The following is a 19,083-nucleotide window of genomic DNA, read 5'->3' on the forward strand; positions in this document are numbered from 1 at the left end:
AGATTGGAACCGTTCCTCATAGCTCAGGATAAAAAATGGCCCGATCCTGTCCTCTTGCGTACTCCTCCATGAACCAGGAAGTAGCCTGCTAGTATTAGCTAAGAAATTATGGAAAAACAATGACAAACATGCCATTTCTTTATTTTTTTCCACTTTTGCCAGGTAAATGTATGTTCTATTTTTATTGTTTGACACTCACTGGAACTGTTTGGGTCATCAGCAATCAAAAACGTTACGGCCCTGTCATCTTAAATCATCTTACATGAACCAGGAAGTGGACTACTACCGTCAAACAAATATGGCACTGAATTATTTTTTAACGGTTTTGAATCACTGTTTCGAAATGAGAATCAAAAACGATGCAATCCTGTTGTCTTATACCATCTTACATGAACCCGGAAGTAGCCCGTTAGCTAACAAACACGTACTGTATACACTTTTGTGGTTTGTCGTGATAAAACCCCTAACCCCAGAGTGAAAAATGGTAGTGCGGTTGTCTAACCCGTTTTACTATTCACTGGTTAACATCTCTTAGTGCTTTGTTGGATATTGTTATTACGCATTTAGATTCAGCGCATGTTCAGTCTAATAGTTTCTCACATCGAAGGCCTTCACACTCACATAGCACAGTCAGAGTTGCGCAACAGTTACATGTGACTGACGGGAAAAATACTTGAAGAGGCAGACATGCAATAGATTCATTCTTCTCAAAAAAGTTTAACTCCCACTTCTACACAAACTCGACTTATACTTTCTAGAGGGGACTGGCAACTGCAATACAGACTGGCCGCTCGCCAGCCATCTTTCCTGTCGTTGTACAGGTAGAGTCCATCGCAGTAACCAAATATATTGCTCTCAGTTTTTTAATACAATTTGAAAACCTTTTCAATTGTGTGATCATTGACTACTTCTCCGATAGCAATGCGGTCACAAGAACCGTGAAGCAAAGCAGTTAAATGTGTGTGCGAGAGTTTGACCCAGGAACGGATTCATTCCTGAAACGTTCAAGGTTTTTTTTTCCCCGAGAAGAGATCAGCCGAACACAGTACACAGTACTCCTATTGTCTAATTCTAGTCAACTTTAACGTTCCCTTTAATGTAAATTATTTCTGATGAGACCACATTTTGAAAATTTAGAAGTTAGCAAGGTGAAAGGTACAAACGTCTACATCAATGAGCTATCACCAACAAGCTATTTCACAATTTATATACAGAAACTACCTATAAATATTGCAATTCAGTAAAAATGTTAACTTAAGTATTCATCTTTAACTTCAGTTTTTAATTTACTTGTTTTATTTCATGTCTCCACTAATTCTAACTTATTTATTCCAATTTATTGATATTTCATTCCAATTCTATCCTGTTTTTATTTCTTCCCTTTCCTTAACACTGCACTAGGTTTATAGTGTCATTATTTTTACAGCTTCCTTTTTTCTCACACAACAAGAGAACAAAATGTAAATGAGAAAATGGCAAGTAAGTGAAATATCGTGTCAGCATGTCAAAGTTATGGTATGAATTAATTATCAGAAATTGACGTGGTGAAGTAGGTAGGATTAAATAAGCTCTACTTATACTTCTTGTCAGACGTGTTGAATTGTGCCAATGTGACATGATGTTCCATAATGCAGTGGTTGTCAACTGGTTTGGCTGCGGTGACTCACCATCACCACTGGTGACCCAAAGTGTGGAAATTTTTCTACAAAAAATTCTTAAAGATCTGATATTTAAAGGGCCCGTTTGAGTCAATTTTGCAGCAGCCTAGAGCGTGTTGCAAGCATTGTATCCCGCCCTCTTTCTGCTCAGGAACAATACATTTTTATCCACAAATTCAGAAATTAGTTGATCAAAAAGCGTGTGTAACGGTTTTCAGTACTTGATTTATCTGAGGAGTTGAATAACAGCACATGGACTGGGACCTGGATGAACAGTGAAACATCTTCAAGAAAATCAAGATAGTCCAGTTGCTCTGATTCACCTCCTCAGTTAAACAAGAAGTACAATTCTCAATACAAGTGTAACGTTTTTCTGATTAACTCAGCAGGTAAGTTCAATAATAATAATAGGAGGTGCATTTCTTCTGTAGGACACTCGTGTGCCCTGGTCAATAGTTCTAACCGGGCATAAAACTGTGCCTGCTAGTCTACATTGCGGGCGTAATTCCCCATAAGCGCCACGTGCGTTGGAGCAGTGAAACTTAGTGTCTTTATAGCAGAAATGAAGACGATCTGGCAGTGTGTTGGGCGGACGGCACGTTAAGTTCACATCCGATGTCCTTCCCCTTCTGCTCAACCTTGGCCAAGTCGTCCATAAACATGGCAAGCGCCATTGCAAGCAAAGGTGCATTAAGGGACATCGGGTTTTTGGGGGGCAAAACCGACCGCAACGCACCAGTTGAGAATCGCTGCCTTAATTTAACTTGTTAGGCACGTCTGACACAAATCAACCATACCATACAAACCAGTTTGTGTTCTCGAGGTTCAGTTGTATTGGAACCGCTCTTGCATTTTATTACCTGTCCCAGGATAAAAAATAAAACAAAATTACAGTTCTGTTGCCTTACGTGAACCAGGAAGTGACCTACATTGACGGGAAAAAAATAAACCCCAAATGCCACTTCACAACGTTTTGTTTCTCACATAAAAGTACAATACTGTTAATAAGATGTTGACTTTTGGCAATGAACTGCAACTACAATGTCAACAATTTAACCCAAAAAGTAGAGTACAATTCCATTTTCCAAGCATGTGTTCCATTTCATTGTTTAATATAGGTCACCCCTGCTAGTCTGCGGCCTCTCATCGTGCATCTCCCATGTCACATTCACAGCTCGCAGTGGAACTCTGGTGAGTTTACGTACTTTTCCCCCCTCAAGAACTTGCAAGACATGACACAGCAGGCAGCAGGAAATTTAATAGTCGGACGGAATTAACAAGGCAATTCCTCATGATAGTGTAACTGGAATGACAACATGTACAGTGTTAATACACTTGGCAATTATTGTTTTCAAGAACGAAAAATAAGAACAAAAAGCCTTATTGGCCATCAGTGAACCAGATGCTTATGTGTTTCATGTAATGAATCTGTTCTTGTCACAGTGCTATCGATTTGTTGAACTTATCATTTGCATTAGCGCGACGACTTAGCTAAGACGGTAAGTTCATGAGATCCTGTCTAAAAAGCATGAACAGAATGGAATGACGCCGATGTGACCGCCCTCTTCTCCATGCTACATGCTGCTTCACTTTGGGGAGGTTGTCATCAAAATTGCATCTCGGCAGCAAAAGAAACGCTTAGACGACGTAACAACTGAATAATGTACATAAGAGGAAAGACGAGAAAGACACAACAACTTATACATGGGAGCAATAGTTGTTTTTTCCCCAACACAGTTGACACTTTACCACCAGCTTTAAAAGAAAACGTGTAGAAATAAATGTACACAGAGAAGGTGCAGCCATCTGTATGGAGAGAGAGAAAAAGACATATCAGTGAGGTATTCAGTTCACAATATGTTTATTATTGTGGTTGTACGTCATCATACTGTTTGTAATATTTTGCCACGCTCAACTCGCAGCCGTGGAACCTCCAATGTCTAATTGGAGTTCAATAGCTATAAGACGCCACTAGGTGACAGTATTGGTCTGCAAACACCTTCTTGCTCCTTCTCCGTTACCCGTCTTGAAATGGGGAGAAGTTTTACTTTACAGTATATCAGTTATCAGTCAAATGTATGAAAACGTCGTATGATGGCGACAGTTTGACCCTGGAACGAATTAATTCCCTTTACATTTCCTATGGAATATAATTGTTTTGAGAGTTAAAAAGGCCATCAGCATCACAGCGTGTGTTCAACTTTAGAGGTTCAGTTGTATTTTAACTTCCCTGTAACAACCACAATATTAAACACATTCCTGAATTTACCCAGCATTATCATCTTTGTGTGGGAGGATTTTGTAATAGTTCTTGCAGGTGTAGCACATGATGTGCAGATTGCTTTTGTGTTAGTAGACAGTGTCTTGCTAGTGACTTCAGTCCTTCACAGCAGTTTGCATGTTGCAAAATAATTTATAAGGGTTGAGCATTTGCACGCTGATTGGGAAGTATTGGAGGGGGGGCTTCAGTATATAAATAAAAAACTATGTGACTCTTGTGTTGACACAAATTTTTGACTTCCAAGCAGCTAATGGAGGTCATGAATAAAAGAACTGCAGCCGACAGTTTACCATAAATAGACATACAGTATGACACACTACCATTTTTATTACAGTATATCTTAAGGGACAATACTATAGAAATGAAACATATACTTTATAGTAGTCAGTCTACAGCTTTGAAAGTACTGTAGTACAGTTTTACAATCAACCGAAAAAAACAGCAGCCATTATTGTCTAAATAGCTGGCAACACAAGTGAGTAGCAGGATAATTGTGTCTTGCCTACAGTCAAGCATGGTGGTCGTGGTGTTGTGGTCTTGGGCTGCATGAGTGCTGCAGTTCACAGAGGGGAAACATGAATTCCAATATGCCATGTGACATTATGAAGCAGAGCATGATACTCTCCCTTGGGAAACTTGGCCACATGACAGTTTTCCAACACAAGGAGCCCAAACACACCTTCAAGATGACAAGTCCCTTGCTAAGGAAGCTGAAGGTGATGGAGTGGCCAAGACCTGAAATATTCACACCTTGGACATGTTCTCTGTGAGGCGTATTCACTTGTGTTGCCAGTTATTTAGACAATGGCTGTGTGTTGAGTCATTTTCAGTAGTGATCTATACTGCTACACAAGCTGTACACTGGCTAAGTTATATCCGGGTTTCATTTCAATAGAATTGCCACTTGATAAGATGTACTAAAATACTTATCAATCTTGTGTTCTCACTTTTGGAAGCTAGTGTAACACTAATTGTATAAACACGTCATATATGACATGCATTGTAGAAAGCTATTTTATTGATGCAATCGGATGACTTCTATTTGCCTCAGCTGAAGATTTTGCTCATTTCAAAGTGAAACTTTAGAGACGTTATAGCAACAGAAAATACACAAAGCACCTCAACAGACTGAACAAAACGAAGCACAGGAAATCATTAGCCAACGACTAACATAGTTAATTGCAGCAAAAAATATAACTAAAAGCGTGCAAGTTTGCCATGCAGCTGGCGGTTATTCGTGCAGTTGACTGTGACTCATGTATCAGCGTTGGTTAGGAGGGAAATGTGTTTATTTTAACCGTTTAATAGTTCACACAGCTTGATTGAGGTTAGACTGTAATACTTGCAGAATGCTCTCATCTTTGCAATGTTTTTGTCAGGGTTAAAAATAGTTATCAATTGATAACAAAACTAAAAATGAATTGTGGAAATATCACAAAAATGCCATGCAACTAAACAACTTCCAGGAAAGGATTAAAACAAGGTACACTTACGTCACTCATACCTAAAACAAACACACAAAGAGAACAAAAGAGGATCAGAAATCTTAGTGACAGTCCATATGCATGATACACACACATTAGCGCCAACACACTTATTTAGACATTATTCTAGTTTATTCACAGTATATTACAATCATGAATATATGACACTCATGACGGAAAATGTAGCGTTTAGCATTAAAAAACCAAGAACTTCACTGTACAATCAAACTACCTTTGGGTTTGTATAGTTTATAAAACAAAAGGAGGAGAGACAAGCCACAGAAATACACAGACATACTCCAACAATCGGAGTGACGTCCGTCCCAGAAGATGTTACAATTAAAACATCCACCTCCCACCCATCTACCCCCCTAGTGCCTAATGTCGTACTTTTCCGGGAATGTAGTTACGGTCAATCTCGGCTTCTTGCAGAAACATGTGGAGACAGCGTTCATTTTGGGCCAGAGGGTGACCGGCAATTCTACAGAAACAGATGCACAAAATTAGAAGAATTTAACAACAAGGCTATCAAATGAGATTAAATAGGAGTACAACTGTATTATTGGCATTCCACATTTTTTTCCTTTATGTTTGTACCTGGAACTTCTGCTTCACTCTGATTTCTCAACTCTTGTGGTCCAGTTCTGGATGAATTTCTGTTGTTTGTTATATTATATATTTATTTATATTATGCCTGCTCTTTTTGTTGAGGGCTTTTGCTGGAACACTCGAGGAGACGGATTAAGCTAAAATAGCAGGCTGAAAAAGTGTGGGCACCCCTGGTCTTCAGTAACGTCTTGCATGATGGCAGTTTGACTTCCCAGGTTATGTGCAACCTTTGTGGCATTATCTTTCTCTGATGTTTTTGCATGGTCTGCATTGAGTGTAGTTCATTTACCTGTTGATGAATTGCTCCAAGCCTGACCGCCGCTCCTCAATGAAAGACTCCTCAAAAAGCCCCTCATCGCTACGGAACGGCAACTGTCTCTTCAGGGCTTTACCTGGGAGAGGTGGTACTACGATCTGAAAAAAAAAAAACAAAAAAACATTCATTTTTAGATCTATGTCCAACTGTGAGAATATAACACTATCATCACTTCTCAGGTCATTCCAAATACAGGATGAGGCAAAATTTTAAAAAACCCAAACTACAGTGACGTTCGGTCAGGGGAGGCAAGTGAGGTCGTTGTGATGAAAGTTACAAAAACGAATGATAATATTAAATAAATATTAATATTTGTTGGTTGAACTGTACTTTAAATGTATTTTCTGTATGATTTTAGTCATTTAACATTTTCTTATGTAAAAATAGCTGAATTTGCAGATTTACTGATCAACCACGGGGAAGAAACCTAAGATGAGGCCACTGTGAGCTCTAGCTTCTCAGCTTGGTGCGCAAACCCCGCAAACTATGCACACTTAGTTGCTTCATGGCGCCTGCCAGTTTCTATTTGTCAGCATGTCGCCAATATAATGTTGCAGAAACATTTATTATACACCGTGACTTCCTGCAGCCTGTGTAATGTCTTTAATGCAAGTGTCACATCATTCTTGCTAATCAGACGATAAAATACATAGAAACGTCATATGTGAGGCACTTGCAGTACCGCTGCTCTCTGCTAGCACTAGCTACCAGAAACTCAAATGCATTCAATGTATTTTGATGCTCTGCTGAATGAATTTGACTGCCGAGATCAGGGCTCCAGACTGCGACTAAATGGTCGCATTTTGCGACTAAAATATGAGACTTTGCAGGTAAACTTTTCATCTACTTGCACATGTGCGACCAGATGAAAGTATGCGTCCCATATTGCGTTGACAAAAGACGCACTTTGTTTTTATTAGCATCAGAATGAAAATTGTATTTAAAAATGTGTCGTCAATTGATGACAGCTTGTCACAGTCTAAGCCTATCGAAGCCAGGGTGTGCGATCGCTCACGTTTCAACTTCATTGTAGTTTGACGTTTCTGTCATCTTCGTTTACACATTTTTCCTGGCTCTCCCCCTTTTTCTGGTGGCAGCTAGCTGCTAGAGTTTCTACCACTATAATAACTATGTCTTGTCTTCAAAACGTTAGATGTGTGTCTAAGTAGTTTAACATAAACATGTAGTGTGTCCAACTTTAAGATAGTGACGCTATCACAGGGGTTCTCAACATGTAGCTTGTAAGATAGCAAGCAGTAGCTTGCCAGCTGATGTTAAGTAACTCAAACAATATTTGCTTCTATATATATATATATATATATATATATATATATATATATATATATATATATATATATATATATATATATATATATATATATATATATATGTGTGTGTGTGTGTGTGTGTGTGTGTGTGTGTGTGTATTAACAGAGTCACATAACCATGTTATTAAGAGCCATGAAGAGTTGCATTCAAAGACAGAGTAATTTAAGTTGAATTCACGTTTTGCGTGTAGATGCATTTTCTGGGATTTCTTAACATACTTAAATGCATCAAATTGCACACAGTAAGAGTTATGTTACCAAGTGATAAGTGATATCCACTTTTTCTTTGTCTTTCTGTTTGTTTAGATCACACATAGCTGACAGAATTGTGATTTTTTTGGAGTGTCCGTGAATACATCTCACGGTCGTCTAGTGACAATGAGGAAGTGTTGTTCCAAGGAGGGCTAGAGACGTGTCGGTGAGTTGGAGATACATATATGGTGTTGGAATTGCACTGCTGTTGATGTGTTCAAGTCAGAATAAGGTTATAAAAGAGGGTCAGATTCAGTGCGACTGTGTGGGGCCACTAGACTATGCTTCTGTCTGCCGTCAAAACAGATGTGTGGCTTGACATGATGCATGTGTTAATCGCGCTAAAAATTTTAACGGAATTAATAAAATAAATTAGTTACCACTATTAACGCCCTTATTTTTGACAGCCCTAATTTTTATAAGTGTTCAACTCAGACATGATGCCTGTATTTAATGACAAATGACCACAAAATAGCATAAAGCAGACAAGCGATGTAAATGTTGGCAGTCACATAAAACACAAATAGCTCACCTCTCCTTTCTTTTTGTCAAAAATAACTTTAATAGTGCTGGAAGTTGGATACACCGGCCCTAGCATAAACATGGACACTGAATTTCTATAAGGAAAATATTTTAATTTTATTCTGTTAATTGTGTTATTTTTAACAAAAAAGTAAATTCATGAAGAATTAATTTCCTATGTATTGGCATCAAATTTAATTCAGGTTTGTGTCAAATACAAAATTTGTTTCACACAATTCAAGCCCAAAAAAAAAAACGAGTAGGGTTGGTCGGCCCTATCGACAAGGTGCCCCTTATTTATGTTTAGAGAAGTTGGCAATCCTACTAGTAAATTTGCTGATTTTCTTTGACTATTATTGAATATTTTCTGTTGCTGACAAACTTCTGCTCCACACTTCAGCGCAGTAGTTGTCAGTAATGCGCAAATGAGCTAGTTTGCTAACCCACATTAACTCCCAAAGACGAAGAAGAGGAGGAAGAAGAAGAAGAGGGCGGGCCAATTTGAGTGGAAAACGGGCATTATGTGTTGGAGTTGTAAAATGTAAATGATGCCACCAATGAGGCCTCCCAGAAGCCACGGACAGAAAGAAGGTGGTCAGAGAAGACGGTGAAAATGAGGGGAGATGTGAATATTTACTTTGCATGTCGATTTCGGCGTGTGCCCCTAAATGTTCTGCTTGCGCTCCTGAAATTAAGTTAGGGGCCACTGTACTCCTAGTTAAAAAAAAAGTTAGTCTGGAGCCCTGCAAGATGGAGGATTATATACTCAAACTCCCCGGGAGGTGATCAGACTTTTACAACACAGTATCAGAACCTTTCTTGGAGAAGGAAAGGCTGCATGTACTTCATATACAAAAAAAGGTGTAAGACCACAAGTTTTTCGGTTTAAACATATAGGTCTAAGTATCAGAAAACATTTTTAATATATTTTTGTAACAAAATTGAATTATTATTCTCTTTTTTTATGGTTATCCACTTAATGAGGACCTGTATTAACAAAACAAAACAAAAAAACTCCAAAGGAGTCAGTGCCTCACCAGCCATGAACTTCACCCTACTCACTCACCTTGCTGTCTCTTTCCAGTTCTTTCTTTAACCACTCAAAGTCACTGTATCGTCTGGTCACACAGGACTCCTTCTGCTTGAAAATAGGAAGGTTCGTCTGAATAGAGATAAGGAACAGCCGACACAGCAGGTTAGCAAACGATGACATGTGACCGAGTAAATATTCATTCTTCAATGTTGCAAAAAAAAAAAAAAAAGCGTCCAGTGCATTTAACACTGTTAAGTTGCTGATGGTTAAGTGTAACTTGGAGGGGAGCACAAAAATACAAAACAGCTGATACTTTTATTATTTCTGCTCGCTAGCTACCTGAAATTTTTGGCGTCATTGCCACGACAGTTGACATCACGCAAGTGTTTTGCAAAAGTAATGCAGTACATTTTTAATATTATAAATAGACGTTTCTCGCAAACATATATGAGTCTTAACACAATTTGTGGAGCAGGACAAAATATAGCTGACGTTTTATTGTTTCGCACTATAATTGTATTACCTACTGTTAGCCTAGCACAGCAGTGTTTGCTACTGTCGTAATTAGTTTAATTATCTATATATAATAGTTGCTTAATCATATACGCGACGCTAGTGTCAAGGTTATAATTTGAGTCGTTTCCCGGTGTTGTGTAAAACTTTAACACAACAACAACGCACATCCGGCTAAACTAGGCCGCTAGCAATCCCCGGCACTCGAGTTCACTACCAACCCAATTTGACGCACCTGTGGCGGGTCACGTCATTCTCACAGCTCCTTTAGCACAGCGGCTAAAGTAGCTTCACCGCTAGCAACCACACTGTAACCCTATTAGCATGCCACGCTAAACAAGGTGTGTACGCTTTCTTATTGAACACTTACCCGCATTCGAACTTTATACATCGTGTATCGTTGCCGCCCGACTCCAACGACTTGTGGATCAAAAACGTCTATCTCCAGAAAATTGCTGGGTGGACCGTAAGCGTCCGTCAAGTCCTGGGGCTTGGAATTCAGCCGGCGAGTGTCGGCCACCGCAGGCTCTGACATTTTGTCGGCCTGCATTTTTTTCAGACTACCAGTGTCGAATAAGCGTAAAAGTGAAGTGTGTGCGCCGACAAAGTGCAAATGTCACACGAAGACATTAATTAATTGCGGTAGCTGACGGGTTCAGCTCAGGAACTAGCCGACTGGAGTTTCTCCTCTAGCGGGGGCCAGCCGCCCTGCGCCCCACCCTTCCCGAAGCAGGAAAATACTTTCTCCGCACCGTGTGGCACACCTTAACACTAAACTAAGGACATAATTATTCTTATTCTGTTTACAATATCAATGCAAAGCTCTGTCATACCGACACATTTCTGCTTCACCAGATGACACAAATAAAAACGTAAAACACAAGGTATGTTTACACTAGTTGAAGAACATCGACACTGTGCCGCGTTTAAGGACTTACAGTCATGGCCAAAAGTTTTGAGAACACATAGACACAAATATTAATTTTCACAAAGTCTGCAGCCTCAGTTTTTATTATAGTAATTTGCATATACCCGGGAGATTATGAAGTGTGATACGGTGAATGGCAATTAATTGCAAAGTCCCTCTTTGTCAGGAAAATGAACTTAATTCCAAAAAGCATTTTTACTACATTTTAGCCCTGCCACAAAAGGACCAACTAACATCATGTTAGTGATTCTCTGGTTAACATAGGTGAGCGTGTTGACAAGGACAAAGGCTGGAGATGACTCTGTCATTCATGTAATCATTGAGAATAACAGATTGCAAGCTTTGAAAGGCAAACTTTGCAAAAAACAATACTTGTGTAATTCTCAAAACAGTTGGCCACGACTGTACAACCAGAAACGCTAGTCAAAGATCCTAAATGTGACTGTTTCAATGTGTTACTGAAAAAAGCAGAATTCAAAGTTCCTATATATGACAGGACCACCCTGCTGTTTTTAAGAGCCTGCTGCCAAAAACGCTCGATGTGAGTTTGCGGTGTTTCCGGTGAGTCCAGTGCGTCCTCTGATTCGAGTCAGTGAATCAGTTTGGCAAAATCATATGAGTTTGCTGTGTTTTCGGTGAGTTGGCTGGCTGGAGTCAGTGAATCCGTTAAATTATCTGAGTCTGCAGTGTTTCTGGTGAGGCAATTCAAATGAATATGTCAGTCCACTTTCCGTTCCGTCCGTTCTGTGAGTCTGCTAACGTGACTCGTAGGAGACCTCGAACTCGTGATTTCTGATTCCATACATAGTTTTGGATATTTAACTCAGGTGATTCAGGAACCGACCAGATCTACAGTTTAATAATCCTGCCTAGTCAAAACGGCTAAAAAGTCATGGCTTCCTGATAAAAATTTGGAGCATTTTGTGACTTGAGTTGTGAGTTTATTAAAAAAAGTAAAGTGATATATGCAGGAGAAGTAAATGAAGTGAGAAGCAAGCACAGGGAAGCAGTGGTTTTACTTCCTTAATTTCCTGGTCTGACCGTTACATTTTTTGCTTAGAAACTGCTGACGCACTTCCAGGATAGACCGCCATGGAACCCTAACCTAGTACTGTAACCCTCAAGAACGTACGGGAAACTCAACTCAAGACTTTAATATTCCTTCTAATCAGAAATCAGAAACTCCTCAGTGGAGGCGGTGGGGACAGTGGTGCTGGAACAGGAGTGGGAGGTGTCACCAGGGAGGGAGAGGGAGTAGTCAGTTTGTTCAGTGTTGAAGGAGGAGGTGGAACCATCGGAGCTCTGGCTGTCAAACTCGGAGTCTTGGCAGTATTCGCGAACAGGGCAGGCGTGTTCATGGTAGTTGGTCTTTAAACCTTCTTTAAAGCCTTTGGAGATTTGAAGCCAAGTCTTTAAAAAAATGAATATGCATGTACAGTATATGAGCCATTTGGCATGACCTTGTGTACTTTTTTACAGTATTCCGTATGATAATGGTTAGAATTTCTGGATACTACTTACCTCAATGTCTTGCAGGATCAGGAATGGCTTGGGTACCACATGAATGAAGCGGATTCTAAACCTACGAGGGACCATTTATCAATTTATCACATCAACAACACTTCATTGACATTCACTTTATACAACACATTTCCTTCTGTTCTACAGAACTTTGGAAGACCCCTTAAGCTTGTCTTGTGATGAAGGATTGTGTGCAATTGTTGTTTAATCGCGTCTTGAAACCACTGACACAAAATAGAGTGCACTACCTGGCTGCAACCAGTAGAGGCGCTGTTGATAAAGTCTCAACCAGAACCGTGCTAAACACAGAATCTGCTATGGCAGTGGTTCTCAATTATTTTCTGTCATGCCCCCACCGGGGGAAAGAAATGTTTTCGTGCCCCCCTCCTCCCCGATTTGAAATGCTATTGAGAAACTCATAGTATCTATTTATTTATCTGTACTGTACAGACTGAACTCGAAACTGAAACCAGCAAAATGCAATAAAATGGAGAGCAGTGAAGCATACAAGCGTATTCAAGATTCAAATTGCACGCTGAGTACGACAAATTCATTCCTCCCTGCCTCTCACGCCCCTCCTGACAGTTCACAGCGCTCCCTCCCCCAGGGGGGGCCCCCGCCCCACTATTTGAGAAGCACTGGGCTATGGGTAGTGGAATTACCATGCGGGTATCCACTCCTCCGGGCAGCAGAGTGGCATTACCTCGATTGTGTTCATCACATACACATGAATGCACAGGCGACAAATAAAGACAAATATAACGCAGAGCATATTGTGAGGTCAGATTTTTTTTAGAAGGAATTTTTGTGATGCAAATGTATATTGTTTTGAGAAGACAAACTTTGCGTAAATGTCCCCAGCAACTATGCCGAACCATGTTCTTCATCACCAAAATCCAACGAGAACTGGACTTAGGAGACCAAGTGGGGGGTAAGTCGCTGTTGCTGGATGTTTGCTTATGGGGATGTCATTCAACTTAATGTAAAAAAAATCAGAACTATCCCTTTAACACGTTATTATCTCTGTATATTGTAAAATTATATATTTCTTTCTTGTAATATTACAACTTTGTCATAACATGGCAAAATTTTCCCCCCATAACAATTCAATGTTATCCCCATGAATTTTTTTTTTTTTTTTGCAAAATGAAGTAGTTGTTGTTGTTTTCAAGTTATGTCTTTTTTTTTCCTCATGATATTATAGCTTCAACAGTCAGATGGTTTCCCCTGTAACAATACAACTGTATTCACTTGTATGTTGTTCCTGTAAAAGAACGTATTTTTTTCTCTCAAAGTTACAACTCTTTTTTGTCGCAATAGTAGAACTTCACACTCCTAATTTCTTTTGTACAGTTATGTTTTTCCCCCTGTGAAATGATATGTTGTTTTTGCATAATATTACAAGTTTATTGTCACAACATTGCAACATTTTCTGACATTTGTTTACAGTTCCGACTTTTTTTCGAGTAAAATGACATGGGTTTTTTCCCCCGTAATATTGCGATGTTATTCATGTCAAATGACTATACAACAACAACAACAATATATGACAAAAACATGTCATACAACTAAGCAAATATGTGCACGACAACTCACCACTCGTATTTCAGCAAAAGTATGACCATTAGGGCAAGTGTGACTGGAGGCAAAACGTACACAATTATCCACACAAACATGGAGCTCTGTGCTTGATCGGCTTCTGTTGGAAAAGGGTTGGAAAAGTTATCTTTAACGCATAAATACTGTCTAATGACATGATCCCAGCAATGCAATTGTATACTCTTAATGTTTTTAATGTCTTTGTTCAGCCTTGCCAGTGCCTTTGTTGGATCCCCACACCACAGACTCGCTCCAATCGCTCCAGAAGTCAGACTTCCCACAAGTTTTTTCCATTTTGCTCCTCACTTGAAGCTCATACTGGGAACGGCTGGAGGGTAAGTTGATGCAGTAACTTTGCTTCCCAGGAATGACCAAGTAAGTCTGCATAAATTGAAAGATAATCTAGCAATAATACAGTAGATAACAAAGCAAGACTCTGAGGAGCATACTGTATATGTTAGGTTACTCACGTTCCACTTCTTGTAATTGATTCTGTAGCGAACCTCATTTTCCACACAGTGTGGAGAAGTCTGATTCCAGTAAAACCACAGATTTGAGTCGGATCCATTCTGAACTGTCAGGTTGGTCGGTGGATTTAACTTAACTGCATAGGTAACACATACAATGAAATATTATTGAGTCAAATGTTGAGTTAAAGTGCATTTTTATTTGGTGAATGGACATCTTTTAACTGGTGGCTGTAAAAGACTGTAAAACGTTGACAAAAAGTTCACAAAAGGGATTACACCCCTCCCATTTCAGCAGGCATTTTATTATAAGTTATATTTTTATATTACTTTTTTACATTATTTTATATTTATATTTTATTGTATTTTTTTATAAGGGATGAAATTAAATAAAGTATAGTAGTAGCTTGTAGCTTCTAACCAAAGCTACAAAACGCAACAATGAGCGATACCCCCAGAGGGAAGAAGACACTGTGGTGCTGAACTGGTGCCATATTTTTTTTGTTCCAGTCTGGCTCCAAAAGCTTGATGGGCTGAGTGCTGAACCGTGGGGGGGGCGGGTGTTGCCTCGAGTAAATACCCGCCTGTTACCAACTTCATTGACTCCATCCATCCATTTTCTATGCCGCTTATCCTCACTAGGGTCGTAGGTATGCTGGAGCCTATCCCAGCTGACTTCAGGCGAGAGGCAGGGTACACCCTGGACTGGTCGCCAGCCAATCGCAGGGCACGTATAGACAAACAACCATTCACACTCACATTCATACCTATGGACAATTTAGGTAGCAGAAAGTGTGTGAAAGAGTGTCTTTCTAGCCCTGGAATAGGAGGGAGGAGTTGAGGCGGAGGCCAAGAAGGGCCGACCACTGCCTGTTCAGGGTCGACACGCCCTGTGGAAGTTAGCCCCAATCTGGTGACATCTTCTCCTGGTCAACAGCTACAGTCATGTAGATGTGACTGAGTTAGTTAGCATCAAGTAGATGTATTTATAGTCGGTAGATTTACTATTAACTTAAAATTAGTCAACACAGTTTCTGCTTCAGAATGTCACCATACATGTTAGAATTCATGTTTCCCCTCAATGAACCACAGCTCCCCCCGTGCCAGCAGCACTCGTGCAGCAGCCCCGGAGCATGCTGTTGCCACCACCATGCTTTACTGTAGACAAGACACAATTAACATGCTACTCACTTGTGTTGGCAGCTGTTTAGACAATAATATAAAGTATATCTTTATTACTATACAAGCTGTGCACTATTTCTTTGACTATTTCTATAATATTGCCCCTTAAAAGATGTACAGTAATACAAATGCCAGCTGGAATGTGAGGGGTGTATTCCCTTTTGTGAGATACTTTTTTGTCCCCTTCATTGGAATTAGTTTAATTAGTAATTAATTTGCTGCAACATTATACAATAGCCAAGCCTTACCTTTGTTTATAAGATTGTGCTCCTTCACAGAAGTACTGTTGCCATGACCCAGTTGTGTGTAAAATGTCAAGAACCTGTTTTCGTATGGCTGAATGCAGCCATTGTTTATGTTGTTCTCTCTCTGTGTCAGGTGGTGCTCACACACTCTGACATTTTCACCATAGAACCTGTATTTTTTTTTTAAAACCCAGAAAACAAGTAGTCATTTCTACAGTACAGGTTTCTATTTTGATCTTTTCACCTACCAGCTACTGAAGGTGTAATTGACCGTCGCATTCCAGGAACAGCGAACAGTCTCCAGATGCAACACAATGCAGTCGACATCTGGGCAACCAGAACCAGAAATGGAATTTATTGTGACTTCGGAATGGGTCTGCCTGCTCAGCACAATATGAGCACAATACAAGCAGATGCTAATACAAATACACTTTTGATATACAGCCATCCCTCGTTTATTGCGGTGAATTGGTTCCCGGCCTGACTGCGAAACGTGAATTTTGCTGTCATTGATAAATGGAATTTTTTGATACAGCATAGAAAACCTCTTTATGACCTTCTCAAAACTTTATAAGACAAAATAACTCATCATGAGCATTGGGAAAGTTCTTTGTTGTTGTTGTATCTCAAATGTAATGTGGCTCGATCGCATGGCATTGTAAAAAAAGATTGCCATCAGCTTATCATCCATCCTCACTATGTTGTCTGACACCTGATTGATATATTTATGCCAGTCTGACATGCATCTGCCATACACAGACGTACACTCCCGACAGTACTGCTAGCTTAGTTTACATTATATTGCGCAATGCTTGTGCAGAGGACATTGGCATCTCTGCAGTGACACAAGAGAAGGATGCCACTTTAAACATAGCAATACTGTATACCAAGCTAACGAGTTGGCCTCCAATTTATTTATCTTAAATGGAAGAATGGGTTTGTAACTGAGTGAGGAGGAAGAAGGGAAATAAGCAGGCAAAAACCTACCACTTACACACAGAATAATAGACCCTAGTCAACCAGGAAATGGTGATAATTTATTAATTTATTAATTTTTGAAGAAACGCGATAGAGTGAGGGCGCAATATTTGAACCGCAATGTAGCGATGGACAACTGCACTACACAGCACTTGTTCATTCGAGTAGTACCTATAAAACGCCACGAGCTGAAACCATCACACCTCCCCTCTCCATGACGTGTCTGTCTTCAAAGCATAGTAGTTTAACTTACTTTAGTTTTATTATACCATGGTTAACTTCTCATAATTCCCCATAAAGTACAAAACGTTATAAAGCAGATTGACCTTTAAGGAAATTGTAGAACTTCTCAGACAAATCCAAACAAATTTAAGCCACTCTTAAGTGAAACCTCCGAAAGTTCTTACCTGGAGGTTCTTGGGCAACAATAGGTCCTGCCAGACAGAGAAGTAAAAGAAATTTGTTCAGCATCGCGGAGCAGAAGAACATGGACGCTTTTAGTTTCAATGCAGGTTGACGTCTACATCTAAATGTGTCACAGGTCTGATCTGGGGGGTTGCGGCTTTTGTTTCCCGTCAGCGGAAACTGTCAAAGGTATTCACTCATCTACATTAGCAGTGTGTGAAAGATAACTGAACAGATTCTTTATTGCAATAGAACATTTATAGCACATAAGGCCTACAATATTCGGACTGGTGGGCTGCAATGCATTACTCCTCCCGTTTATACTAATCCATATTTGTTTTGATTAGCACTGAGTATTTTATCATTCATCTTTTATTTGAATGCAGATAAATATTTAGTTAAGTGGGTTTTGGTAACTGAAGTTTACCCTTCTTTTATGAGGAAGTCATTACAGAATGTTCGGATGAACATGAATGATAACACTTTCTACACATGTGACTGCTCTGTTGGCTTTTGTTTCCTGTCAGAGGAAACGACTTAAAACATACAGCTATTAACTCAAATATCTCAAATGCGAGGTACAACATTACCTATTCAATGTAAAACACAGAATTTGTATGTTATTTTATACGATTGGATGATAACGACCTGCATTTAAATTCATAGTTTCATACATGAGGTACGGTATATATAGAGTAGAGTCATTTTAGGAGGAACTAATCAATTGAATTTGTCTAACCAGTTTTATGTACTTCCTTTTTTTTGCTGGTAAACAAAGCTGATAAAAAGGCAAGTGTCATTCTTATTGTCTGGTCCTTTGTCAAATATCATGTTTTCCAAATACTGTTTTTTAAATCAATATATCAAATACACTCCTGATCAATGTTTTAAGACCAGTTGAAAAATTGCAGGGATTTACGTTTTGCACTGTTGGATCTTAAGGAGGTTCTAAGTAGAGTTTCAAAATGTAAAAGGAGCATATGGGAGTGAGACAAAAAATGTTTTGAGCAAGCAATTTATTACAAACAAGCATTAAAGTGAAATAGGCTGTTCATCAGCTGATCAAAAGTTTAAGACCACAGCCTTTAAAAGTCAAAATTTTCACAAAATTGTGGATTTAGTGTAATTTTCTGTCAGGTATTTACACTGTCATGATCTTTTGATGGCAAAGGCAAAAAAGTTTTCTCTCTTTGAACGTGGTCGGAATGTTGAGCTGCATTAGAATGAGTTTGGACGCAGTAAGAAAGTGGTAGAGGATCTGATTGGCTGTCCGTCAAGACACAGGACGATCCTCGGCCCAAATGAAGGTTGTTACTGGTGCCGAGTGCAGCCCAGTAACAATCAGAAGGATGGTAAACAGATGGTATCTGCGAGAGAAGGGTTTTAAGAACAAAAAACGTCTTCAAAGGCCTCGTCTCCTTCAACACCACAAACTTTCCTGTTTGGAATTTGCACGAGAGCACCAAACATGGGACATGAAAGGTGGAAGCAAGCTTTAGTCTTTGATGAGAAAAACTGTAACCTTGACAGTCCTGATGGCTTCCAAGGTTACTGGCATGATCCCACCTGAAATGTTTTCCACAAGGCACAGTGGAGGTGCTTTTTCCTTAAATGGAACAATAAAGCTTCAGGTTGTGCATGGGTGTCAATACAGTATATAGAGTATGTATGTGTGTGTTTATTATAATTTATGCAAAAAAATAGCAGTACAGTATTGTGTAACATTTGTAAATTTGTGTAACATATGTGTATTTAATGTGTA

General features: G+C 39.4%; 2 protein-coding genes and 1 long non-coding RNA gene across 4 annotated transcripts; 1 reads left to right on the plus strand and 2 right to left on the minus strand.

Annotated features, from left to right (window-relative positions):
* Positions 1-3,495: 3,495 nt before the first annotated feature.
* On the minus strand, positions 3,496-10,820 carry snx12 (sorting nexin 12). Its single transcript, XM_054754522.1, has 4 exons — positions 10,367-10,820; positions 9,517-9,612; positions 6,322-6,446; positions 3,496-5,904 (listed from the first exon to the last, which is right to left on the minus strand). The coding sequence occupies exons 1-4, from the start codon at positions 10,544-10,546 to the stop codon at positions 5,802-5,804; spliced, it is 504 nt and encodes a 167-aa protein (XP_054610497.1). The 5' UTR covers positions 10,547-10,820; the 3' UTR covers positions 3,496-5,801.
* On the plus strand, positions 8,114-17,451 carry LOC129168824 (uncharacterized). Its single transcript, XR_008566347.1, has 3 exons — positions 8,114-9,645; positions 12,461-13,376; positions 14,254-17,451. It is a non-coding gene; the product is annotated as an uncharacterized LOC129168824 (long non-coding RNA).
* On the minus strand, positions 11,834-17,470 carry LOC129168817 (cytokine receptor common subunit gamma-like). 2 transcript variants are annotated; one of them, XM_054754514.1, is made up of 8 exons: positions 17,324-17,470; positions 16,187-16,265; positions 15,942-16,108; positions 14,515-14,648; positions 14,266-14,425; positions 14,042-14,144; positions 12,446-12,506; positions 11,834-12,334 (listed from the first exon to the last, which is right to left on the minus strand). In XM_054754514.1, exons 1-8 carry the CDS (start codon positions 17,403-17,405, stop codon positions 12,089-12,091), a joined length of 1,032 nt encoding a protein of 343 aa, XP_054610489.1. In that variant the 5' UTR covers positions 17,406-17,470; the 3' UTR covers positions 11,834-12,088. The 2 variants fall into 2 exon arrangements, with proteins under 2 accessions (XP_054610489.1, XP_054610488.1); XM_054754513.1 differs by having other exon boundaries at positions 11,835-12,334; positions 14,260-14,425.
* Between the last annotated feature and the right edge of the window lie 1,613 nt (positions 17,471-19,083).

This window comes from Dunckerocampus dactyliophorus, chromosome 16 (genome assembly GCF_027744805.1).
Source record: "Dunckerocampus dactyliophorus isolate RoL2022-P2 chromosome 16, RoL_Ddac_1.1, whole genome shotgun sequence".
NCBI classification, from domain to species: domain Eukaryota; kingdom Metazoa; phylum Chordata; class Actinopteri; order Syngnathiformes; family Syngnathidae; genus Dunckerocampus; species Dunckerocampus dactyliophorus.